General features: G+C 40.8%; 1 protein-coding gene across 24 annotated transcripts in view; it reads right to left on the bottom strand.

The window, feature by feature from the left end:
• Positions 1-239: 239 nt before the first annotated feature.
• The window catches only part of ZBTB20 (zinc finger and BTB domain containing 20), a 758440-nt gene continuing 732467 nt past the window's right edge, over positions 240-26212 (bottom strand). For all 24 annotated transcript variants that reach the window (XM_064495051.1, XM_064495110.1, XM_031451736.2 and 21 more), the window contains one exon: positions 240-24926. In XM_064495051.1, coding sequence (XP_064351121.1) covers positions 24505-24926 — 422 coding nt within the window. In that variant the 3' untranslated portion in view covers positions 240-24504. The remainder of the gene's footprint in view (positions 24927-26212) is intronic.

Raw genomic sequence — 26212 nt, 5'->3', positions numbered from 1 at the left:
TGTGAGGTCTGGACGGGGGAGGAAATGCCCCAATTTGCCTCCTGTTTCTCCGGAGTGACTTCAGTTTCACCAGCCCTGGAGTTCTTACTTCTTGTAGCAGGAGGATTGATATGTTGAGACTTTTCCTGACCTTTTAGGTATAATCTTCAGTTTGGATGATCTCAGACTAGACTACCATGTATGAAAGAATAAGCAGAACAACCTCCATGGTATAAAGAAGACACAATAGGAAACCAAGGGAAGAGTTTTTTTTTTTTAATTATTCCTTCATATTCAAACTTCACAAACAGTGTGAACTTGTACAATACCTCGGAAAGTGAAACTTACAAAAAAAGTGCTGGTAACATTTAAAAAAAAACAACAAAAACCCCAAAAAACAAACATCATTCTTAGCAACATCAATTACTCTTCCACACAAAACAGAAACCTTGTAAAATTTATTTTCGTATTTTTAAGGCGTAATACTTCCGTATAAAGTATATGCAAGAGATAAAACTTCACAGTATTCCAAAATGTCACAATAATAATAATAATAATAATATAGTATAATGAAGCGCTACAGTTAATTTTTCTTTTTTTGAATGTTTTTTTCCTGTTTAAATAACAAATACAAGTCACAGGTAAATATACGTGAGAAAAATACGAGGCTAATATTAAATGGCAGGTAAGGATACTGTCACTGTAAGAAAAAACTGGCAGGATGTGTGTATTTAGTCTATATTTTAAAGCACTTGATAGAAAAGGCGTATGCAAGGTTTTTCAAAACAATTTTTTGTTTGTTTGTTTGATAACTGACAACAATTTAAGAGTATAATGAGAAAAAAAAAGGAACAAACTCCCTCTCAAAACTATTGACCTGCTCATCCTGAACCACGTGTGTATACTGATGGATGGATGGATGTGTGTCTCTGTGTTTACATGGGTTTGCATGGTACACAGATGGATACAAGCAGTGTCCCTTGCCCACCTGCAAAGATAGGAGGGTAGAGTCTCTGCAGTCATTGAGGCCAGGTTCCTTGTGGGAAATCATTCTTTCCATTTAAAGCTCTCTTTTTCCTTGCCTCTCCCTCTTTCCAAACTCTTCCCCAATCCCCAGGTCTTCAGTCTGAAAAGACAATCTGGTTAGAAAAGTTGCCCTCCATTCAAAATTCCTGGGAAATTGAAACTGCGTAAACAGTGACACCCACACAGACACTGAAAATACCACATGGACGAATGAATATGTTTGTGCATGTGTGTGTGTGTGTGTGTGTGTGTGTGTGTGTACACAGTAGCAATTGCAAAAAAGGGACCATATTCCTTTCCATTCTAAGATACAATGTGATAAGAAACATTTCTGTGCAGGGAATAGGGTCTCTTCGAATCTTATCACAACACTGTGGCGGGAAGATCAGGAAATGGGTTCACCTTTCAGCAGTCACCACAGTAAACTTCATTGAGAACACACGTGCCCAGACCTCTGGTCTGTGCACATGTGTGTGTTAACAGCTAGCCATTCAGCCAATAGGTAACAGAAAGACAGCAGATAGCAAAACACGTCAATAAGGTGCTCAAAGAAAAAAAGTGGCACCCATTCCTTGAATGGATGGCCACATTAAGGTGCTTCAAAAAGTTTTTTTTTTTTCAGTTTTATTTCAAACATTAAGAGAGTACTGATTTGCACATGGTAGTTCTGAGCCAGGCCAAGGGTTTTGAGATTTCTGACATCTTCCATTGAAAAGGGCTTTCACTGTAGTTGTTTTGTTCAGTTTGTTGTGGGTCACTTGAGTTAAAAAAAAATGTAATAGCCAGAAACTGAAATCAAATCAATGTGACTAAAAGAAATAGGTGAAATGATACAGAACATTACTGCATTCCTGTTGGGTCAAGATGGTTTCGCCCATTTTTCCTCTTTCACTAACACTGTTCCTTTTTTCTTTGTTACAATCCATTCTTTGTGAACATACAGAAATGACCAAAGTCACTGCAAGTGGCTGTTTTTATTTTTTGTGATCTGTTGCAAGAGTCCAACCTTGTTTCCTCTGCTGCTGTTTGTGTAGTATCTGGTTTTGTAATGAGCATCTGGATTTATTATGTGCATGTGTGTATATATGCACATATACACACCTATACATGTATAATATATACACTATATATATATACGGATATATATAGGAAGTGTGTATACATTTATACATAATATAGTGTATATTGTTTCAACTGGAGATAAACTGAACTGGGTTCAGACACTAGCACGTGTTTATCTTTCCCCTGCTCCCTCTGTACATTTTAAACAGTCTGGAGCTTTGATTTATTTTTTTAAAGTGCATTTTCAATGCAGAATAACTGTAATCCACTGATTCCTTGGAAAACATTTTTGATGAGAAAAATCTGATGGTTTTCAGCCCCCAGCAAGAGAAACCCGGGTTTGGTCGTGCCAGGGGCTGACGTGGCAGTGCCAGGCTCGTGCCTGAGTGATTCTGGGCGTTCTGGACTCCGGGCACCTTAGCAGCAGCAGCAGCAGCACCTTTACGAGAAGGCAGAGATAGAAGAGGAGGAAGGAAAGGAAGCTCAGATGAGGAAGGATGAATGTGCGGTGTATTACGGGTCGGAATTGTTAACTTTGTGTGGATTTGTGCAGTTCCTGCTTGGCTTCGGCTAAGAGATGCCATCTAGTCCCCTCCCACCAACGGACACCACCGTCCCCACGCCCCGCCCGCTCAAGCATCACCCAGGCGACCCCACTCGGGAGGCTGACTTCCTCGTCTGCTCCCTGTGGGTATGTGAGTGCCCGCGACGAGTAGGAATAAGGCACCAGAGAAATCAAAATGTTACAAAAAGATGCAAAACCCCGTTTCAAAGAGCCTCTCCCATTGCTCCATTAAAATATTGCATGTGATACCATTCGGGGGTACTTAAAGTGTGTCAAATGCAGTCTCTGAAAGGAACTGGAGGCCCTTCAGCACCAGAGATCTTTAGGAATGCACCCTTTGTCTAAACAGACCCACTCCCCCCACCCCTACGCCCACCCCAGCCACACGCAAAAGCACCAAATTGGGAGAACAAGGCTGCTTGCCATTGCTCACCTCATTTTTGATAAAGATCAAAAAGTGTAGGAAATAAAATTTTCAGGCATCGCTCTAAAATCAAATGGATTTGGGCTGTCATGCATCTGGTTACTTGATGCTCCGAAACGTCCAAAGAGCACGGGTGAAGCGGTTGAAATGTTTGTGTTAATCCTTAGGGGGAACGTGCTAAACAAAACTTACTTTGTAAACGACGCCCAAGTGCTCCATAACACTTCAACCTCCCTTATTTATTTATCTTTTTGTAAAAAGGAAGAGGTTCACCTAACAATAAAAGGAAAAAATGAAGGCACATGATTTTATTCGGTCCCACAATCCTTAAGAAAAATGGTATTTTGCAAGGGTGTGTGTGTGTGTGCGCGCGCATGAGTCCAAGGGCCGCTGTGGTAGATGAAGTCCAAGGGAAGGTGGAAAAGGAGAACAGGAGAGAGTTTGAGACAGAGAGAGGAAAAGAGAAAGGAGGAAGGGAAGGCCTCTCTTCAGCATTCTGTCATTGACAGTCTCAAGATTTGGCTGCTTTTGGGTCCAGAACGGAATTCATTTGTCTTGGTCTAGAAAGTGCCCCCAGTTAAATATCTCCAGTTAATCATGTTACAGCTTTTGGTTTCCCTTTTCCCTTCCCTCCAGCCAAATGATTTTTTTTTTAAATCACAGTTTTTAAAAATTATTTTTTCAATGTTGAAAAAATATGGAAAAGCTATTGAACAGCCTTAGGGCATTCCACCTCTCCATCTTCACAGTGAGCAGATGGATGGACCAGCCATGGGGTCAAATGTGAGGCAGGCAAGATCCCTTGTGCTAGAGGGTCTCTTGCCCTACCTCCCCCAGGGCTGGGGGTAGCTTCACAGCGCCCACAGCCATTTCCTTCAGTTGGATCCTTCCTCCCCACCCCATCCATGGAAGGTGGGCTGCTGAGAAAGGCAAAGCCAGAAAGGAGAGCGATGGTAACAGGAGGGGGCTTAGAAGCTGAGGATGGAGGCTATGGGGGGCTCTCTCCTCAGGCAGGTCAGCATTGGGCTCTCTCGGCAGCCTGGCCGCGGGATGGGGAAGCATGGCTGCCTACTGAGAAGTTGAAGTCCCACTCACATCGACTTCGTGAGACCTCAACTCTCAGGCTCACCACCTTTATGCCTCTGCTGCATCAGAGTTGGCCCCCAGTCCTTAAGAAGGCAATGATCCAAGACAGAGAGGCAGAGTCAACTGGCTGTGTCATACAAAAAAGGGCTACGGACAGTGGGATTTCAGAAACAAATTTAACTTTGGTTTTCTGACTTTTTCAAACCATAAAAATTAAAGCAGGGCTGACAGCTGTTACATTTTTCTCATTTGGCAAGGCTAAGGCGGGGGGGAAGAGAAAAGGGGTTTCCCATAATTGGTCGAAGACACAGGGTGGTAAAATGCTTCCACACTTAAACTCACAGTCCAGTGTTTTTGACATTTCATAAATAGCTTTTTTTTTCTCTAAAAAAAGAATAAAACAAGAACAATCCCTTTACTTACTCATCTGAAACAAAATAAACAGCAGTGGGTACAAACTTCTTCTTGTAACAATTACAAAAAACAACAATATAATCCCTACTTTTAACACGCATCTTGAATCAGTTTTTTTTTTAACCTCAAAACTGCAGCATATCCTTAAGGGCAAACTTTTCGATTAGTTTTTTTCTTTTTTTTTTTTTTAAATAATGTCTTCACCAAAAAAACAGTCTTGTACCAATAAAATGCATTCAAAAATAGAAAATATTACACAACAAAAATATGTATCCTTCCTTTCCAAAAAAGATTCTTCACAAAAAAATGTAGAAAAAATTCCAACAATTTTTTTCCTCTCCTAAACATTAACTTTCAGCCTAGGGCACAATTATTTATTGATTTAAATGTCTGCTTTTGCATAAAACATGGAAGATGCAAAACAGTTACTGTATTAGGTTTGTGAAGTTACGTCCACTCCCACCCCGATTTGAAAACAAAACAAAACCAGAAAAACCCAGCAAACATTAAACACATGATACAGCTGGTTGATTAGAACAAAATCTCTCTCCTTTCCTTTCACTGTGGCTTTGGATGGGTTAACTGGCTCTGTTGGCATCTGGGAATGCTGAAGATGGGTAATCAGGTTGGACTCAAAACATTCTTTAGAATCAGCTGATGTTCTAAGGAGTCATTTAGCCTCGCATGTTGTGGGATTATCTGCCGCCACCTCTTATGGAGAAAAGAAACATATGAGGATGGACACAGGACTAAACTGTCCACGTGTGTACTGCACAGATACCTCTATCCAAGCCAGTTTCTCCACCACAGCACACTTCCCCCGCTTACAATGAAGCTCAAGTACAGGATAGAAGGTAACGGAGGGCTCCGTGGTGGGCAGAGGCTGGGCTATTTTGTCCGTAGTCACCTCTCCCACATTCGACCTGCTTGGGCATTAACTGGGGCAATGACAAGATCTCAGATCTCAAAGGAATGCCCTATTTCCCCAGCCCCACTGAACCCAGGCATCGTCTATGTCTCAGTATTGCAGCTTAAACAATGCATTTTTCTTACTTGATGGTATTTCTTTTTCAAGTGGGACATATTTTCTATGTGTATTGAGGACTGACAGATTTTTTTTTCAAGTTTTTGTTCCCCATTGCTTATTTGGTTGCTGGTTTTTTCTTTGTGGTTTTTGTTCTGTTTTGTTTCTGATCTTTTAAACAGTGAAATATGTCCAATTTTATTTCCAGTGCATTAAACAAATTTTAAATTAAAAGAAGAAATAAAACGTTTCCCCCATCCTTCTAAAGGAAATGACTGATAAAAGTACAATATAATAAAATCAGGCATTGCCAAAAATAGCATGATGTGCAACCTCAATTACATCGAAGAAAAACAAACGGACAAACAAGAATTATAAAACATAAGCATGAAGGAGCCAAGACTATATAATCCCAACTACTGTATGATTGGCAAGCACTGGTGAGAAAGCAGGTAAGGCTACTCTTAGATCTCTAACTCAGCATAGTTGACCACTGCGCTTCTGTCTTTTCCTTCAACTCTTAAGTCTTTCACTCACTAGTTCATCTTTAAAACGAACAGATTTGTTTTTATATTTTTGGTCTACAGTAGAATTACATATTAATAATATAATAAAAAGGTATTTCACGAACAGGTTGGTACTGCATCCATGTGGGGAGACTAGAAAATAAAAAGCACTCAACTAGACATAGCAAATGGACTCTATTCTTATAAAAATAACCACAAATATAATAGAAATTATAATCAGGGCAACTGATTAAACCAAAAACAGGTAGAGAAAGATGTAATTTGGATAACACAAACTCCTGACAAGCTGTGCCCTAGAATCTCAGCCTCCAAATTTTTCTTGTGATTTCCACCTTTCCATCAGATCACTCAAATTTCAAATGGAAATGAAAACAAAATGAAAATCAAGTGGACAAGTGGGTGAGCCAGCCAAAGCTTCCAAGTTATCTTAGTCGACCAGTCAAGACCAGCTGGACAGCATTCGAGAAACTGGTGGGCCACAGGGGAGCCACTGATGGTATTTGTTTTTAATTTTGGAGGAGTTCCCAGTCTACTGATAAAGAGAGAAACCAAGGAACCACATAATTCTTCTGGTAACATACACTATATGAGATGAAATATAGTTCCAATAGAGGGGACATGGGGTGAGGTGGGAAAGAGAAGAGAGAGAAGAAGTCAGCGAACTTTGGGTACCACCTCCCTTTGTTTTCTTTAACACATTGGTTTCCTTCTTTCAGAGCATCCTTTAGGATTAGCTGCAGGTTATCCCATGTCCTCTGAGCAAATATGTGTCAACTCAGCTCTTGACATGACATCTATGCTCATTGGCTTTCCTAAAGGCTCAACGGCTCTGGGTGGCTCCCAGCCCCCCAATGCCCCATGCCCTTGATGAACCAGAGAAGGGGTGCGAAGTTGGAATGACAGAGGCCGTTTCTATTAATTCTGCCTACCTGATGGTTAACTCACACTGATGGTTCAGTGTGGTAATAAAATAAGAAGGAAATAATTGGTAAGAGTTGAGCTTGATAATCAACAAGTGTGAAGTTTTCTTCCAGAAAAAAGAAAAAAAAAAAAAGAAAAAGAAAAAGAAAAAAGAAGACAAAGAAATGGCATCAGTCAGAAAATACTGCTTTTGGTTTCTGTTAACTTTGAACCATCCTTGGTTTTTCTCTCATTCAGTTGCTCCAGTTTAAAGTAGAGTTTAGTGCAAATATCATCACATCACAGCATTCCAGGAGCAATACCCTATCCCTTCATCCTAAGTGAATACTATCCCTTCAGACCTCCTCAGAAGACTGAGGACCGTGATCCAGAAAAGCATAACTGAACAGACTGTTAGCCTAGTACTCACTACAACAAGAAAGGCACTATCACAACAGATCAGCCTCAGCATTTTCCTTGCCACGGGCATGGATGTTTTAACCACTCCAGCAACCACAACGAAACCCAGACTGTGGCTTTTTCAGTACTTGAGTTCATTGGCCAGTCATCTGACTCCCCCACCGGCCACTGCAGTGGGCTCTGGCCATGCAGGGCAATGGTGTGCTCTGTGTCCATGCTGACCCACATTTCACCAACGACCCTTGTTTGGTTCTAAATGATTTAGCTCACTCTCTTCCCTGGAAGTTTCTTTCTCTCCGTCAGTCTCCAGGTCATGACTCTATTAAAGACTAGTTTACAGTGTCAAGTACTATCCTTGATTTCTTTCCCCCTATATTTTTTAAACCTCTGACCAAACCCTAAGTCATAAAGACAGTTCAGTAGCTCCTCTAACAACGAGTCTTCTGTAAATATCACTGAGGACAGAATGAAAACCAAAGCGTCATCCCTTGACCACCAAAGCATATCCCCTGAGCCTGCTGTATCCGTTTTGTCTGGGAGAGAGGAGGTTGGGCTCTGGAGATTAAGATCTTTGGTGACAAAACTGGAGTGGGTATGCAAGTTTCAAGGAAGAAGTTCTTTTCCAAAAGCCTCAAGAGAAGTGTCTTAGGACAGTTAATGTGAATATATTTTAAAGGGTCAATTATTTATTTCTGTAACTTCGGTTTGGTGCAGTCAATATATTCTTAGTGCTTACCCAGTACACATTTGTTAAGTACCTGTTAAGAGCTCTGAATTTAAAGGTGCTTATTTAAAGTGGAGATAATACTTTGAGTGCTTAAGGGATTGTTTATGTTAGTTCTGAAAGCTCTCAATGGAGTTTTTCCACCTAGCGAGGCTGACAGCTTTCTTAAAAAATTTTTAACTGGAAAAGTAGACTTGGATGGTTGCTAAGGAGAAGAGAGAAAGAGATAGGTATCAATATTGTAATCTTAGGAAAGAGGCCTCAAATGAGAGTTTTCCAAATTGATGCCCCAATGTGTGATAGTGATCAGAGAATTTCAAAACTACCCATTGATATGGGTTGTGACATTTTCTTACTGAACCAGAATTTTCAAAGCTGTCACCTTGGATTCTGGAAGAGTCCTTCAGCATCTTTACTCTCCTGTTATTATTCCCTACACAATCTATTGCTTTTCCTCTGGTGAAAGATTTTTTAATTAATAGTCACTAAAGAGCTGTCAAATTCTAATTACTTCTAAGATTTAAAAAGGAAATACAAATAAATCCAATAAAGAAAAATTGTAAAAAACAAAACAAGACCAAACGCCAATAAACTTCAAAACTAGGCTTTTAGGCACTGTTAAGATCTTCTGCTGTATAAAGGACAGTCTATGATGGAGCAGCTAGAAAGTAGATTCTGAACAATCCTCCAACCCTTCCTCCAATTCTGAAGTTGGCCTAGCTTGTTTCAAAAGAAACCTTTCACCTCACTGGTCCTCAATGTTTATTGCACTGTTCCCTTACTGTCATCTTAAAGGATTTTTACCACATGCATGGCCTTCCTCTTTGGTTAGCCTGATCTAGGTTTTGCCCAGTGATGGATAAGCATGCTCAGGCTGAAAGGATATCTCCAGTATGGACAAGGTAAGGTTTTTCTCAAAGGAGGTTGTAGCCCTGGCCAAGGAGAGGACGTCCCGGTTACTGTGGTTGGCTTCCTCACCATGACAAATCTTGACTAAAGCTTAGTTGGAGACGACATTGGGCAAACTTCTCCTTCAACATCTTCAATTTACAGTACTAACTCACCTTCTTTATAATAAGAAAACAGATCCGATCAGCATGGCAGTTTCCAGGCCTGATCAAGAGTTGGCAGATTCCACAGATACTTGCCAACCCTGCTAAGACCACACATGATGGAAACAACCCTTTTTGTGGTGCTTCTAGTCTCATAACTTGCCTCTTTCTTTCCCACACCTCACACACTCTCTCCCGGCACAAGTAAATACATTTCAGTAGTGCAATGCAGTGCAGTCATATTTATTTAGTGCAAAAAAAAAAAAAAAAAAAAAAAAAAAAAAAAAAAAAAGCCCTATTACAGACCGAAGCTCAACCCTAAACAGCTCTTACTAAAAGTTACCAGTGCCACAAAAGTGGGAAATTCAGTCTTTCCCTCACACTCCTGCGAGTCATCTCTTTTGCTGTCCCTGTTTGTTTCAGCTCAAAGGAAAAAAACAGCTAGCATGCACCTGTGTCTTACTCTGTGAAAATGTTAAGCCAATAGGCAGAACATAAAGGGAAGGAGTTGAGTTGAAACCAGGGGTAGTACTTAGAAGAGGAACATAGCGATTTAATGCACAGGTCAGTAGTGGTTTTTACTGAATGGTACTCATCATGTCAAATGGCTCCGATACTAAAGGGAATGGGGACAGAAAAAGATAAAGCTTTCCTGTTTCTCAAAACAAGGTCCTCAATTTAACAGTGCTGGGTTCTCATTGTTGAATAGTGCAATCAGCCATTCCGCAAGGGCTTCGGGCAGCAGCCACCTTCTCTAACATAAACAGGGGCACCAGGAGACTCACTTTTCACACTGACCTTCTCTCGCATCTCATTCTTCCCCTTCCCACTTTTTCTGACTACACATAAATATAGCTCTACATACATGTACACAGGAATTCTCAAGGCCCCTCTCAGGGTGACAGATTGAAAACTGTTACAAATAGCTCAACGACACACTCACACAAAAAGGACAATTATTAAATATAAAAGGGAATTATTACAGCAAAATTAAAAGTCTGCATTGTACCTCTTCTTGTATTATTCTGTAAGAAAAAATATTCATAGCAGGATGTCTTATGGAGCTTACTTTTTGCTTAAGATTACTCTGGACTTAATCGGGGCTATGGCAGTATTGAGTGATTCTGGAGAAATGCCTTGCATTTGATAATCCTCAAGAATCATTCTCTTCAGTTTGTCTGGGTCTCCACCCTCCAAGTGTAAATCTGCTTGTCTGCTCACACCCACATGCATGCTGGAAGTCTCAGGAGAATCAACACACAGTTTAGAATAGATTCTAGAAATACTTGGCATGTGGGGTCAGCACACTCAAATTACTTTGAAACATTAAGTTACCATAGAGCTTCTCGATTCTATCAGCTCCTTGTCTTTGTTTGCCATGATGAGGATTACTAAGAGACTCTGCTTTCATTGACTCTGAAAACCACAATTCTTTCAACAATAATGCAAAAAACAATTTTCATTAGGTGTATGAAAGTTGTCCTTAATTTCTATCTCAATAGGCCTATCAGGAAAACACAGTCAGTGGGACAAAGGAAGGAGTTTAACTGCTGATGATGCTTTTGAGAATTCTCTTCTACAAATCGACATCTAGATGGTTCCAGATCCAAGTTGGTCCCGAGGAGAGCAGGAGCAGAGCAACTTGCCTTATTTTTCAAAGACCCCTCTGGCAGTGAGCATATACTAAGCACTTTAGACTTTGTCTAAATCTTGTATCAAATGTGAACCATTATTTGATCTGCAGTTCTCTCTCTGCATGTGCCTGGGGAGCAGATTAGGAACAGGAGCAGGCAAGAGTTTCTATAGTTTCTCCATATGGGTTTGACAGTAGCCAGAAAAGCCTGAAATCACAAAGAAGTGAGGTTACCTTACTGATTCTTAGGCCTGTAATAGTGAGGATGGGCAAGGACCGCAAAGGGCAAGTGGGTCTGACTTTCCCTGCTAAACCCTGAGCACTGGCTTAGGAATCCAGAATTGGATCAAATTTAGTCCCATCACATGGTCCTTTCCCCCCTCCTTGCTTTTCCTCTGTTCACTTAATTGAAATTGCAATTATTTTAAAGATTGAGCTAAGAATGTAAATTATAGCACGGAAAACAGGTTGTAAAAAGGTTGTCAGGCTATGGATAAATTGAGTTGAGTTGAAAACAGTATGCTTTCAAATGAAGCACTACAATTTCCTTTTTTTATTATGTTTCTAATTTGGTGTTTCCTTCTTTTGTGGTGGTGGGGGTATGGATGGGTGGAGTATTGGCAATGCAGAGCCAGTCTCCCTCTGTGACTGTCACCTCCAGTGCCAGGTTGGGGAGATGAGAGGCAATGGAGAAGTGGATGTTTCTCTAAGACCTCATGAACACATATGGTTTTGAAACGAATAGGATAGAAATCTGAACAATTCTGGAAAGCCACAGATCGACTGATTTTGTCATACTAGAAATATCCTTTCTTTTTCTTTTCTGGTTATTCTGCACTATATTAATAAGAAACATCCACAGAGGATTTTTCATTACGTTAGATTATTCTTAGCCTTATTTTGAAAATTTGAGAAAGCAATAAGGATTTGTAGTGTGAAATGCATGGCCTTCATCTGCAATCAATTCCCATTTTCAGGCCTCAGACCTGTTAGTTTAGGTAAATGGGTTTTCTTTGTCAAGGAATAACTTTTATTTTAACTATTCTACCCTCAAAGAGTAGAGAGAATCTCTCTCCCCAAAGCTCTCATGTGCTATTTGAAAAAGAAGATAAGATTTTAATGGAGAAAAGACTCCTTAATGATCGAATGGAAGGCTTTTCATTCTAAGAGGGGGTGGAGTATGGTAAGGGTGGGTAACCTGACTGCTGCGTATGGCCATGGACAGTGTCAAATTGAAGAGTCAAAAATTTTTACTGCCTTGGGAAGAAAGAAATAAAGGGAAACAAACAAATCAACAGACAAACTTTACAAAAATACACATTCCTCCAGTTTCAGGTTTCTAAAAAGTAATAATTATGCTTAAATCAAGGTTTACTGGTAGCAAACAACTGTTTTAATGTGTAAAAGTATTATCCCTTTGCTTTACTATGTTAGTTTCACTTTCTTTGAAGGAATTGTATCTGTGCACACTTGTCCTAAAGTCCAGTGCAGAAAATAAGCTGGTTTGATACCAGCCTCAATCTCAGAACATTTCCTAAAGCTATATTTGCAAATCCTAAAACTACATATCTGTAAAATGAGATGCAGAGTTTCTGAAATGCATTGTGGTGGGGGGGGGGGGTGGGGAGGGAGAAAGCAAGCTTTTTATGGAGGAAAAGAAAGAAATCCCTTCTTATCCTCTCAAATACATACGATAATGTTTCTGACCATTATTTTGCTGCATTAGTTACTGTTTGGGCTATTGGTGCTCCTGACAGGTGTCAGCTTAGAAAAGCAGGAGGCTCATAAGCAATAAGAAATTCACATCCTGGAGTCTCTAGAATGTTAAACAGGATTTAGACACTAATCTAGACTAATGCGGAGGTGATGGTGAGAAATCCTGGGTCTCAGGGTTAGAGCTCTTCTCAGGGAACTAGAAGAAACACTGTCAAGAAGGCATCCTGGAGGAATCCTTATGATTAATTGGACCAAATTGGACCTATGAGAACCAGATCCTCTCCTCCTCCAAATCATACTTTAAATGGTGGTATTTAGGATTTAAAAGAGAGTGTTTTATTCTTTCAGAAGCCAATGTCTGAGAAGAAGAGTACTTTGGATAAAGAATACTTTAAAAAAAAAAAAAAAAGGGAGTCAGAATGGACAAAGGATGAGAAGGAGATAAGAATGGTTGGGAGGACATGCCAAGTGAAGATCCCAGTCCTGAGCAACACAAATACTGGCTGTATAAAATGCGGGCTTCCTAGTAGATTTGTGACTCAGGAAGGCTTTTGACCCTTTTCTTTATTTCATTGCTGTCTCTGGTGTGAGATGATGTTATAAACTGGTTTGATTAAGAAAAAAGCTCGGTCAAGCCTCAGGTCAAATTAAGAAAACATTTCAGATTAACTACACTTCAACAAAAAAGAATACATTTCTGATATTAATGTTGCTTCTGTTTGTCAAGGGGAAAAGCAAGAAATGAATGCATACCCCACTGGGCTCAAAACCAGGGAGTGCTCTAAATGCCACAGAATTGTCCAGAATTGTCCTCATGAGAGTCAGGAGGCAATGCGGTAATACAGTAAGAGTGTTGGAATGGGAGTCAGGAAAGACTGTGTTACGGAGTTGTTAAGATCGCATCATAAACAGCCTGGAAAGGGGGATCAGCCCAGAACCTGATCAGGGCGATGCTCTGGCAACCAGACAGTTGTACTGCATTGAAATGAGATCTGGCTTGATGATCGTATTACATGGTGAATGCTGAGGCACTGGGGAGTGTATTACATGGCCCTTCAAGTACCTGCTCAGCCCTACTGTTATTTTATTTAAGCACATATTAAGTTTATGTTAAAAATATCTGGTTGCAAAATAGATGCCTTAGAAACTTTATAGTTCTTTTCATCCCTCAGTAAATTACTGCTTAAAGTTCTAAATCAATAATTATTTGTTTTTCTTTTTAGAAAAACATATTATCTTTAGAAAAAGACAATAAATGAAAGAAATTCTTCCTAATTGTTGCCTAAGATAATGTTTGGGTGGCTTTACTTGCTTTAGAATAGTTCACTAAGGCTTGAGCAGTTATCAAAATTATTCTGAAATGTTACCCCTTTCATTAGATTTCCCTACATCGAGTATCTGGTAAATATGTCATTTGGCTAAATTTCAGCAGGAGTTGAAAGAGTCAGCACTGATGATTTTTTTTTCTCCCTCAGAAAATGTCTGCTCAAATCAGGAATTTGAATACTGTGGTATTTAAAAAAAAACCAGAAAATATTTGTCTCTTTATCTTTGGCCAAATGTGAAGGTGAAAGGAATTAATGACCTCAGCTAATACAGTTGACATTTAAAACTGTGACTCAGGTCCTCCCACTCTCAAAAGAATATCGATAACTTTTAAAACCTGAGGGGATGGTGAAGATGCTTCCCTCTGCCCACGAGTCTCACGCCGATGAACTCACATCGAGTCACATCAACGCTCTTTTCACCACATAAAGCTGAAAGAAGGACATTCAGAAAGGAGTAGGAGGAAGGGAGAGAAATTAGTCCTCAGGGGTCATAATTATAAGAGTTCTCAGGACAGGGAGGAGAGGAAGAGGTAATTTAAAGTTTCTCTTTAGAGAAATAAGGAATAAAGAGAATGGGTTAGGAGAAAGAAAGAGGAAAACAGTGACGCTGATACAGTTGGGGTATTAAGTGATCATTGGGAAGGGAACAGCGTCCCAAACCCTCAAGTCACAATTATGTTTGCCTGAAATTTATTTAGTTGAAAACTCTGGAGAAACAGATCGATACTTTTGCTTTTAGACTCAATACCAGCCCCTTCGAGGCAGATTAGGGCAGCTAGTTCCTCAGTGAGTGCTGGGCTTCCCAGGTGGAGGGCATCCAGCAGAACTGGACGAGCGGCGGGGCGGACGTGCTGGAGGCGCACAGCACAAGCGGAAGGTATTTGAAGGGAAAACTCTACCAAGAAGATGAAAGGAAGGAACTGGTGTTATTCTCACTGAGCAGCCTCAATATTGGTTCCGTGCGGGAAGGGCTCTCATGCGGAGTATTAGGAACGGCTGTTATCATCTTAACCCGGGTGTGGAATCCAGAGAACAAGACTGGCCTTGGGCATCCAGGATGGAGGTAAAGTGGACCTATCGGAGGACTTTTCCAGGCATAGGGTTGCGTAGCTGAGGGAAACTGAAGAAGCGCTTAATCTAAAAATACTATTTGAAAATATTTCTTGCTGGGAAGACAGGATGCCTGATTTCCAGGATGTTTCCACAATGGCCTGGTTAAAGAAATTCTCACCTTTACAGACAAATGGAGATGTTGAGGGCCAGATACCCAAGAGCCACTATTTTATGGATTCTGCAGACTGAAAAAACGAACTCTTCATTTCTGAGTTCTAGTTGTATCAGTCGCTGTCATGAAAAAGTTTCTCAAATTCTGATTTTATTTAAAAAAAATCTCCTAGGAAAATGAATATGATATTGCTAAGCCGCCTCCAGGGAAGCACTGAAGACTAGTTAAAATAATTGTAAGCATGCTGAACACAGAAAGTAGTCACTACAGAACCAGTATTAGAAATCAATGTTTGAAAACAAGTAGGCATTTAACTGCCTTCTGCTTCTCAGATGAGCAGCCCTTTGAAATGCAGCCTATAATGTTTGGTCAGATCATATGGAAGTTAAGCAGCCCCTTGGTCATATTTTTAAAAGCAAATATAGACAGTGACAGTTGTAGAGGGGAAAATCACAGATACATTCATACGCACTTCTTTTGTTCTTCAGATATTGAGACGGTCAGCTAAACAAGATCACCTTGACTATGAACCTCTTTGTGTCAGCCACACCAAAAAAACCCCCAAAGTTTTCTTTAAAAAATCTTCACTTTCCTACATTTGCTAAGTCTGTGCTAAAAAAAAAAAAAAAAAAATTCTAAAATCCTGTAAGGACAATACTGAAGCTGATAATATAAAAAGCAAACTAGAGCAGTAATGATTATTATTAAATGCACCAGATTAACTGCAGCAGGTTGGTGATGGGTGATAAATGCAAAGAAATAATAATTCAATCAACTCATGATCATAGGCAGATTCAAAAGTTAAAATGAATATAACGTAATATATAATTCAATATAGAGCTGTTATATATAATGTGTATGTTCTAGCTTTCAGAAATACTGCAATGTAGTGTACTGTACTTAAGTAAGCATACCTAAATAGTAACTCATATTCCTCCACAAAGTCACTAGCACTGTTAATTAAAAAAAAAAAAAACTCATTTTTTTTTTCCAGTAAAAAGAAATACCTATGGTTACAGTCACAGACTTCTTTTGGATATAGAAAGATAATATATATATTTAAAAAAGAATAACAGAAGATTGCAACTGTAAGTAGCCTTACTTAGTTGGGGGGAGGGAAAGTCACCAAAATAGAAGAGGAAAGAAAATGTCCTCTGAATTCTGTAAGTTAGCAGAAATAATCTACATGTCATAAAAAATAATAAACCATCTAGGAAAAGATGGGTGTGGGAGTGAGAATCCGACAATTTCCAGGCCACCCTTCAGAGTCAGCTCCAAGAGCCAGGTTCATTTGTTCAGAATAGTACACCAGAGTGGCAGTCTACTTTGTCTGAGATGGGCAAGAGCCATCAATTCTTAGAGATTACCAAAAAATATTCTTCCGAGAGTCTATTGGTTTGCTAGACATGGTAAACAACCCACTCCTGGAAAGACTTCGGCAAAGGCCACATGGGTTTCAGGAGACACAGTTTGTAAATGATGATAGTTTCCTGCAGATGCAGGCAGGATTAGGAAGCTTTCATTTGAGAGCAAAACTTACAAGTGGGTGGGTGTTTGGGTGCACACACTGGGTTGCATAGAGGAAAGGAATGGCGGCCTTTAAGCCATGAAATGGCTCAGGCCAAAGATTGTATGGGCCTTGCCTGCCTGGCCTCGGTGCCCCCTCCCTGCCAGGAGACCTGACTGCTGCTCCCTCTTGTCCACTTGCCAGTTAAGTACGTCTGTTCTACCTTCTTCTGGAGGAAAACAGCCTGTCACTGTGGGTTTGCTGTGGATCCAACAAGCTGCCTTTGTTTCTCCCAACTCTGAAACACTACAAAAAGCAACAGAGTGGGCAGGTGACTGCTTCCTGGGAAGGGAGCCACCAGTCTTGAGCACAATGGTGGGAAGAGGCAACTGTATCTATGCACCAGGGCCTATGCCTGTGTGTGCTTTGAGATGCACACACACTCTCAGACTACTGCAAGTACACGCACAATCACACACGTACACACACATCAGTAAATCCAGCAGAATTGCAGTTTGTTAAGTGCACTCTACTCCACACAAGCATGTTCAAGTTTCTCAAGAAAGGGGTACATAGAAATTACTGATGGTTGGGCTCCTTCAGAATGCCCTAAAGCCTCACCGCAGATAGTGGACGGCATGAATGCACCCAACTAAGGCAAGAGAGCAGAAGCAGATCTGTGAGATAGGTGAGACCTCTGACTAACTAGAAATTCCAGACTCTCTCTTGTCACTGGGGAATATGAATGGGGAGTAGTTTTGTACTGAGAGCACCTCACACCACGTGCATACATGCATAATGTATATGCATTTACAGGCGTTTTGGACAGCAGCTGTGACATACTAGATGGGTTAAGTCCCTTTCATTACTAGAATCTACATATAAATTGCAATGATTTTGCAGGGCAGTAACAAACTTCTGTTGCAACAGTAGTAGAAACAGATGTCTCCTATGGGGTTAATTTTTTTTTTTTTCCTATCTTGGGTGTATCAGAATTTCACTGAAGCATTCTGAATCAAGGAAACCTCTGAATTTGAAAGAGGGCTAGTTAGGGACTTTTTATACCCTAATTAGGTATCTCAAAAGCCAGGACTACCAGAACTGTGGCTAGATTTTTCCCTATGATCTGCAGATTGTGCTCCCTCATTGAAGACTTGAAACTTGTGAGTTTGCATTTAAACAAAGAACCACCCGATAAACCAGATGCTCACTGACACTGAGAAAAAAGTTTAGAGCTATACACTGTACAGGAAACGAAAGCTTTTTGTTGAGATTGTTCCCCCTGTTAAGGAAATGATGAAGACTGGCATCCCAGGCACCTGTGATCATGTCTCATGGGACTCACTATTTAGCTAATATGATGTCTTTTTACATGCAGCCCAGACCTATGTCACTGCAATGGGATAGGAAATAGCAGCCACTTCCTGAGAGCAGCCCGTTTCGGACAAGTTTGGTGTCTCCCCTCCCCCACCCCTAAAGTCACGAAGCCTTCAGTCATGAACAGAGCTCGTTTTTGTGATAATGCAACTATTAAAAAGCAAGAAATGCCCATGTCTTCACATCCTTCCAATTTTTCTACCTTCTGTTCTCTTCCCTGGGCTTTCTGATTTAAGGCAGTCATTCTTTGCTATAAGTGGCTTCCTGTGAAAACACCTTAAACTGAGGTCACTTCAGATTAGGTTTAGTCTGAAAGTATTCAGTTTTGGGAGCAACAGGCTAGGCCTGAGGAACCACTGGAATCCCGGCGTTTTAGTCAGCGGTGTGGAAGAATGATGTTTCTTGTTTCCAGAACCAGGGCGTTTTTACCTCTAGTTCAGTGCCATACATGGTTCTGAAAAGGAGCGCATGCCCCACAGCCCTCATCTTCTACCTCTTCACCCTAAAAAGAACAGAAACCAACCCTAGTGTCCCACGCCATTTTCTGGGATCTGTTCATCTGCACCGCTGACCACTACAGATTCAGTGTTCCAGGAGGAAAAAAAAAAAATTGAGACTTAGAAAAATCTTTGGGGTATTTTGGTCAGTCTGATCATCTTAATACCTGGTGCTAGAAATGATGCTTTGGGTTAATAGTTTCCAGGCTCGGTGTTTATGGGAACACTGAGTCACCACAGCTTTCCTTCTTGGGGAAGTTTAAGTGGTGTCACTTAAATGGCAACTCTCCACAGACAGCTCTTGGGAAGAAGAAAATATTCTCTCTAGAGCCAGAGCTCCTCTGTGCCCCTTTTCTGTCTCCATCTGTGGCCTGAGCACCAGGGTGGAGACTGCTTTTGAAAGTTTGCCCCACGTAATCTGTTTCCTGGGCACCTACGAGAACAGCCGCCCTCTTCATGGAAACACAGAAGAGAAAGCAGCTGCTGCCGTCCCGCCGCGAGGAGGGCGCGTCTGGCCGGGGAGCCCGGCGGCGGGTCAGCTGGGGGCTCCCCCTCACCCGCTGCAGGCCCACAGGCACTGGGTGGTTGCCTTGTTTCTTTTGTGTGGAAATAGGGAGTCTATTGAAATTCTAGTTCGCCCTTCCTTTTGTCTGACACCAAGTCACATGGTTCTGTCTTTAGTGTCCTATTTTCCTCTTTATAAAATTTCTTTTTCTAGGGGGACAAAATTGGCCATTTAAATAAAGTTCTTTTATAGTGAGTAAAGAGGTTTCTCAGAGCCAGAAATCACTCAAAAGAAAGTCTGTCGACCCTACCCATGGAAAAGCCCAGAGATTTCTCTCAATACCTCTTGCCAAACCTCCTCGTGTTGCGACTGGATGGTTTTTGGCTCCGCATTATTGGGCGCTGAATACATTTTTGCAGTCCTTCTGTTCTCTTCCTCAGGGCTCCCAGTACCCTGGACTTCAACTCAGGACTAAATTAAAGAATTCTTTCAGAAGATTTCTTTTAAGAGTCAGGTCACAACAGAAAGGGGGACTCCCTTCTCTGAAACCCCAAGGTCATCTCAGGTTGTGCCGGCTTTCCGTTAGGCCTTGGTTTTGTTTGTTTTTGCCGCGGTTGCACCCTGGTGGTAGCAGAGTCATTCGAGCAGAGGCGATAACCTTCGCTGCGGAATCAAGCATCCTTTGCGCCCAGCCCCAACTGATTCAATAACGTCTTCTGGAACAACAGAGGAAGGCTGCAGAACGGGCAGAGCTAGGGTGAACCCTGGCAGCTCTATCTCACTGCCCTCTTTCCTAAGGGCAACAGGTGTTGGGAGTGTCATGAGGGAGCCACACCGAGGATGCAGTGCGAACCCTTATTATGTTCTCTCGGAGGCGCTGAGGGATTTTATAACGCGCAAGCCTCACTTGCAACTTCTGGGCTGAGGGAAAACACTGATTTGGGGTCTGAGCGGGGCGCACCTTTGGTGTGTGCTACAATGGAGATACAGGGAGGTGATGGATTTAGGGCTTATGTGAAACCAACACCACCAGAGGAAACCTTTCTTTTCTTCATATCACAATGCACAGATTCTAACTGTTCATGGGTTGAAAGAAGTTTTCTTGGTCCTTACAGAATGTTGGCCTGATACAAAATAAAATCCCCCATGACTTTTAAACAAAGCGCATTTAAGTCTTTCTTTCTAAGGCCGGCAGCTACTGTGACCTCTGAGATGCCGAGATGCCGAGGAAGAAGGAATGGGCTTCAGCGAGAGCAGCAGCAGGAAATGACCCACTGCACTGACTCAGGGCACAAGCAGATTCAGGGCGTTAGGGATCTGGCAAAGAAAAAGTCTACATAACTGTTACTAGGAGCTAAAGTTTGCAACTCAAACTGTACGGTAAGAAATATTTTGATATAGAGACTTCCATTTTAGACTTTTTTTTTTTTTGGCCTGGCTTGTTTCTCAGTCTTTTTCCATGTGTACATTTATATCAGATCCATGTGTCCCGATTACCTCCTTTTGGGGGGCTATATTTTACACATTTGGGGTCTTTAGGGATACAAAGATTGGCATTTATTATATTAATAGGGGAAATATTGCCCACTTTGAGATGCTACCAATGTTTTTAGTGCTAAGAAATTTTATTTTTCAGAAACTATATCTAAATGTCTTGAGATAAACATTCCCCTTTGACATTTTTCCTTTCCCTTGTCTAGCTAATCCAGTTTTAAATCATAAATTGTTAAAAAGAAAAACAACAACACTTTTCCGTACCAGCTCTTGTTCCCTGTACTCATCCTAAGAGGTCTTAAATCTGGAACATTTACTTCCATTTCATCTATTTTTTTTTTTTCCTGGCTACTGAATTAAAAAAAAATTATTTTAGCACTCATAGCATCCTAGCATAAAGTTCTAAATGAAAGAAGATTGTTGGATTTGAAGCAACAACAACAAAAAAGAAAGAACTCATGCTCATCTTCTATTCTTGAAGCAAAATGCTTCTCTATTCCTAAGATATTGGTGATTATTTAATTTAAAAGTTAGGATTGCCAATCTAAAAGCATCTCTTTCCTTTTGAAATAGGTACAGACTGTAGGTCAAAGCAGCCCTTTCAGAGGCCAGAGAGCAGAGTAAAGGTTCCACAGCACGTTCACTGCTCCCTGGGATGAGCTCTTCCACCCCAGTCTAGCTGCTTCCTCTCTCTAGAGAACAATCTATCAACTATTTCAGACTCTGAGATGTTTGGGAAGAGCAGACACACAGTAGGAAAAATTCTACTGCTGTACAGACCTGGATAGTCCATGTTGTTATGATGATTACATCACCTCACCAGGAATTCTTTGGGAGTCCACCAACATTTAAAAAATAAAAAAAAGATACTTCATTTGAAGGGAAAGAATGAATATTGGGGTTAAACCCAACTGGCATTTTCCCTCCTACTTGTTCTGTCACAAAAGGTGGATTTTAACCCAATTGCTTAGTTTTGTACGTGGCAAGTCAGCATTAAGGCAAATGGGTCTCCCTCAGATTTGAGCAGCAGATAGTTGAATGTGGCCCATAATGGCACCCCAGATCACATTTTTGGAGGTGCTGTAATGTCTGTCTACTTTGCTAAGGTTTGAATAAGGACACTATTTTAAACCAGCTACTGTCAAATAATTCAAAATATTTTAAAGTGGCTTTTGGCCTTCTTTCATTTGTAACATATGCTGAGCGATTTCATGTCATTTCCCTCTAGATTAAAGAGATCTTTCTCTTAATGTCATTTTTTTTTGATAGCACGAGTTGAATGACTTGTTTTTCAAAATACCAAAATTGTATAACATGGTTAATTAACTAATGCTCCCTCTGTTGGTAGTAAGTGGAAATATTCGAGTCTTCACATTGCTATTTCAAAAAAGCAAAATTAACAAGAGAAGATGGACTGTTTCTTATTTCTGAAGCTGTTTCCCACTAACCTTTAAAACAAGTCAACTTTGGACACATAGTTCTTGGCAGGACTCCTCTTAGATGGGTGTGATACTTGATGGTCAGTTAATCATCCAAGTCTACGTTAAAACTTCTAGCAAAATATTTACTGAGTTAAGGACCATGGACCAAATCAAACTCACATATACTCCAGCTGCACTAACTCTACTAAACATCACCTAGAACTTATGGAAAAGATACAAGTTAACCAATTCTAAAATGTATGAGTAAAACCAATTTAGTTATTACAGAATTGCCTCCCTTGGAAGACTTCACCTCATTTCTTGCACAGTTATTGTAAATAAATTGCTAATAGGAAAATTAAATTAAAATGCAAAGTAATTTTGAAACTAAAATACATTTTTTTTAAAATTGTAGTTTAGTGTTTCTGCTTTGTTTAAAGATTTACTTTTCCCCTTAAATGTGTTAAAATACGTCCAGCAATGAAATCACCTGTGGAGTTTTCATTAGGTTTAAGAATTCTTATATTTGAGTTGGAGTCCCTTCAGGACACTGTCTATAATGGAAAAATCTCTATTCTGATACCTTAATCAGGACCGAGGAGAGAAATCCCAACTAGGAAGAGAGAGTGGCATCTAAGATGATGCAATGAATTGGTGGCCTTTTGCATGATGGATGTTGGCATCCAGGAGATTTTTGTTAGTTTCTTTCAAACTTTTCCAAAAAGCAAGGGTTAATAAATCATCTAGAGAACAATCATTTTATTTAGCCCTCTCGACCAGGGTGGCAATAGTCAGAAGGTGATATATGAAAGGAAGAAAGTCATTTTGGCATCGAGACACCCTGATCTGCTACAGGCTTCTGATAACACTGCTCTCTGTAGTTGTGAAGGGGGAGGGGGAGGGGGGGAGGGCAGAGTTTGGTGAACCCCTCCTCCCGGCTGACCACAAAAGGAAAGAACCCATTTGTCAAGACCTCTAGACTACTAGTGTTTCATCAAAGAAAAAAAGAAAAGTCAATAGAAATTCTAGAATCCTAAGATCTCAATGAACTTTCAGAGAAGCAAGAAATCTTTTTCTGAAAGATAAAGTTCCTCCCGTGAAAAAGAACAGAATTCTAGATGAATCAGTTGAAAACAAATATTCAGTGGAGCAACTTAAGCTTGCTAAAAGTCAAAGAACTACATATCAAAATACAAAGCAGCAGTTCAGATTACAGCAGGGATGGGCTGGCCAGAGGCCCTCAACAACCCAGGCAATACTTAAAATAATAAAAATTAAGAAAAATTTAAAAAAATATGAAGAAAATATCCTTCCTCTCTTTCAAATATAACTTTAATTGCCTTTTATTCTTTCTATCTGGAAGCAGTATCGCTAACCTTAACAGTCTTGACTTACCAAAAAATATATATATGCGTGTGAAATAAAATAAAAGAGAAGGGATTGGTGGCAGTGTATGCAAAACCAAAATGAAAAAAAAAATTACTTTTAACAATCTCACTTTTTTGTTTTTTTTTTTACACAAATACTGTTGTAAATATATTAAAAAAATCAGCATTCTATCTGGTAAACGTCACTTTTGCCCCTCTATAAAATTTTGAATTAAAAAAGCCTCAAGAACTTTTCATTATTCCCCCCACCCTCCATTTCTCTTTCTTTTTCTCTTCCACAAGAATATATCCTGACACTTTTTTTTTTTTTTGCAAAGATTGTTGGAAATAATCCTTCTCTTGTACCTAGAAACATAGGTGCAAACCTCTGATATCTTTGTTTTATCTGCATTCCTGCCTTTCATGAAAGTCCCTCTTGATTGTGCTGAGGCTGTGGCTCAGCGAAGACACTGAATAAATACGATAGCCACTGTTGCTTGATGCTCGTCCAGGTCTTCCTGGCTTCTGCTGAAAGGAGGGGTGGGGAGGAGGTGGGCCAGGGTGTGCGGACCCTGCAGAACCAGGGGGAGAAGGCTGCCGTCTGCCTCTCCCACACCACCAAGCCCACGCCCCTTCCCACCCCCCACAGCCCTTGTATGAAATCAGACCATGTGGTAGGTGGAAAACAGCAGGGCCTTTCCTCTGGGTTCTCAACCAGAAAGTGATATTCCACAGTTTTAACTGGTTACTGTGAAGTCCAAGCGGCCAGAATTGTGAAAATGTCCACTGAAACACTGCAAGCGGTGTACTTAAAGACAGTAGGCCTTTTAGATTTTGTTATATATTTTTGTAGTGCTCTTCACAAGTGAAAAAAAAAATTTTTTTTTACTTTTTTTTTTTAAAGATTTTTTTTTTTTTGTAAAGAAGGGTTGTATTTAGAGGCCAGTAGCTAGAGATCCAACCAGTGGACCTCCTGAAGCACTACCAGGCCTTAAGGCCACCATCTGAGGGAGGCTGGGAGAAGCATTATTCACCCGGGCCTCCGGAAATGTAATGTACCAGCAGGCAAAAAACAGTTCTTCATGTAGTACAAAATGAAACGAAACAAAAACAAAAACAGAAAGTAAAAACGAAACCAAAACATTTCTTAAATTCTAGTGCCATAGCTTTTTTTTTTTTGTTTGTTTCTTTTTTTGTTGTTTTGTTCATAAGAAAGAGAGAAAGATACTACTTATCCGTCAGACACATGCATCCTCATGTGGTCGTTGAACTGCTCGATTTGGTCAAACTTTGCTGGACAGACGGAGCAGACGTAAGTGGTCCCCTCCGTGCAGGCCACCACCCCGGGGGGGCCGGCGCGGGCCCCGGGGGCTGTGCCCGCGGGAGGGGTCCCGTTGCTGGCACTGTGCAGGGCCACGTGTCGCTCCAGGAGGGTCTTGTGGGAGAATTTCTTCTTGCAGATGTAGCACTCGTAGGACTTCTCGCCCCGGTGGAGGCGCATGTGCACGTTGAGCGAGCTCTTCTGGGTGAAGCGCTTGTTGCAGATGCTACACTGGTACGCCCTCACTCCCGTGTGTGTCACCATGTGCTTGATAAGGTAATCCTTTAAGGAGAAGGAGCGCCAACAGATGCTGCATTGGTGGGGCTTCTCACCTGTTCGTGTGGGAAGACACAGCAAGCAGGACAGAGCAGGACGGGAGAATAAGACATAGAAACAAGACAACAAAAGACAAAAACAAAAACAATTAAACGAAATCCCATTGGTTAATGGATCACCCTTGACTGGAAAGCTCCAATCCTTCCTGGCCTCCCCTGTTCTAAGAAACCTTGCCTTTAAGGTGCTGCCAAGACAGTCTAGAGTTTTCCATTTCCCCATGCCAGAAAATGGCTCTCTTGGAAAGCTACACAACTTTCTCCCTTAGAAGTCTTCCAAGGTCATTCTGTGGACAAATGGGAGTGCTACTTTAAAGGGATCATGTTCAGTGCCATCATTAGGGAATTTCACTGTGGGTTTGCCATTTACATTATCAAACAAATATAAGAAATACGAGAGAGAAAATTTCTTTGGAGACATGGGGGTTTCTAGGATCTTTGGAAACAAAGGACGGTGGTCACAATGCTTGGCTCTTTGGGGACGGTCTCCACTTTCAGTATTTTGTCTAGTAAATGCACTCATGCCTTGATTATAGGTCTGTAAAATATTGGCTAACGTGGGAGTAAGTCCTACTGAAGAGCTATGCCTTTGATTGTTATCTACTTTAGACAGAAATCTTCCTAAAATGTAACTTAAGAGAGTCAACTGGCTATTCTGCCTGGACTGCACTGAGTTGCGTATTGGCCTCGTCTGGTGTGGAGGTTGAGTAGGTGGTTGACAGCACAATGATCTCAGAGTCAAATGGTCCTGTTCAAATGCAGGCACCAACACAGGGCATGCTACTCTGACAAATCTCCAAATGCCTCTGAGGTATACAGTTCTACTTACCTCACTGTGCTGGTGTTGACATAAAATACATATGAAATCACTTTGCAGACCACCAAGAGTGGAGTGGGAATACTTGCACGGTGTTCTTATTATAAGACTAATTCTCCGCCTCCCCAGCCCCCATTAAATGGTTCCATACGCTTTTTTTTGAACTCTTGAGTCAATTTTAAAAATAGTTTTCTCTTTCCTTGCTCTCAGTGTGTTGGCTGAAACCCTTTTTTCTCCTCAGTTTACTGCTTTGATTTGCTATTGGCTTAGAAACCAAACAATCAAGCTTGCTAAAATCTGTAACATAAATAAGAATATTGTCACTGAATGACCACATGAGATATTCTGCTATAAGTAATATCCACAGGCCTGTAACATCTCTCTGGATGAACAGAGGCTTGTTTTTGTTGGTGCTGTTTGTTCTCTGCTCTGCTCTTGGCGGGTGAGATGAACTACAATAAGGTGTTTC

The sequence above is a fragment of the Camelus dromedarius genome, chromosome 2 (assembly GCF_036321535.1).
Source record: "Camelus dromedarius isolate mCamDro1 chromosome 2, mCamDro1.pat, whole genome shotgun sequence".
NCBI lineage: Eukaryota > Metazoa > Chordata > Mammalia > Artiodactyla > Camelidae > Camelus > Camelus dromedarius.
Note: the sequence above shows the minus strand (reverse complement) of the source record. Positions and strands in the feature narration are given on the sequence as shown.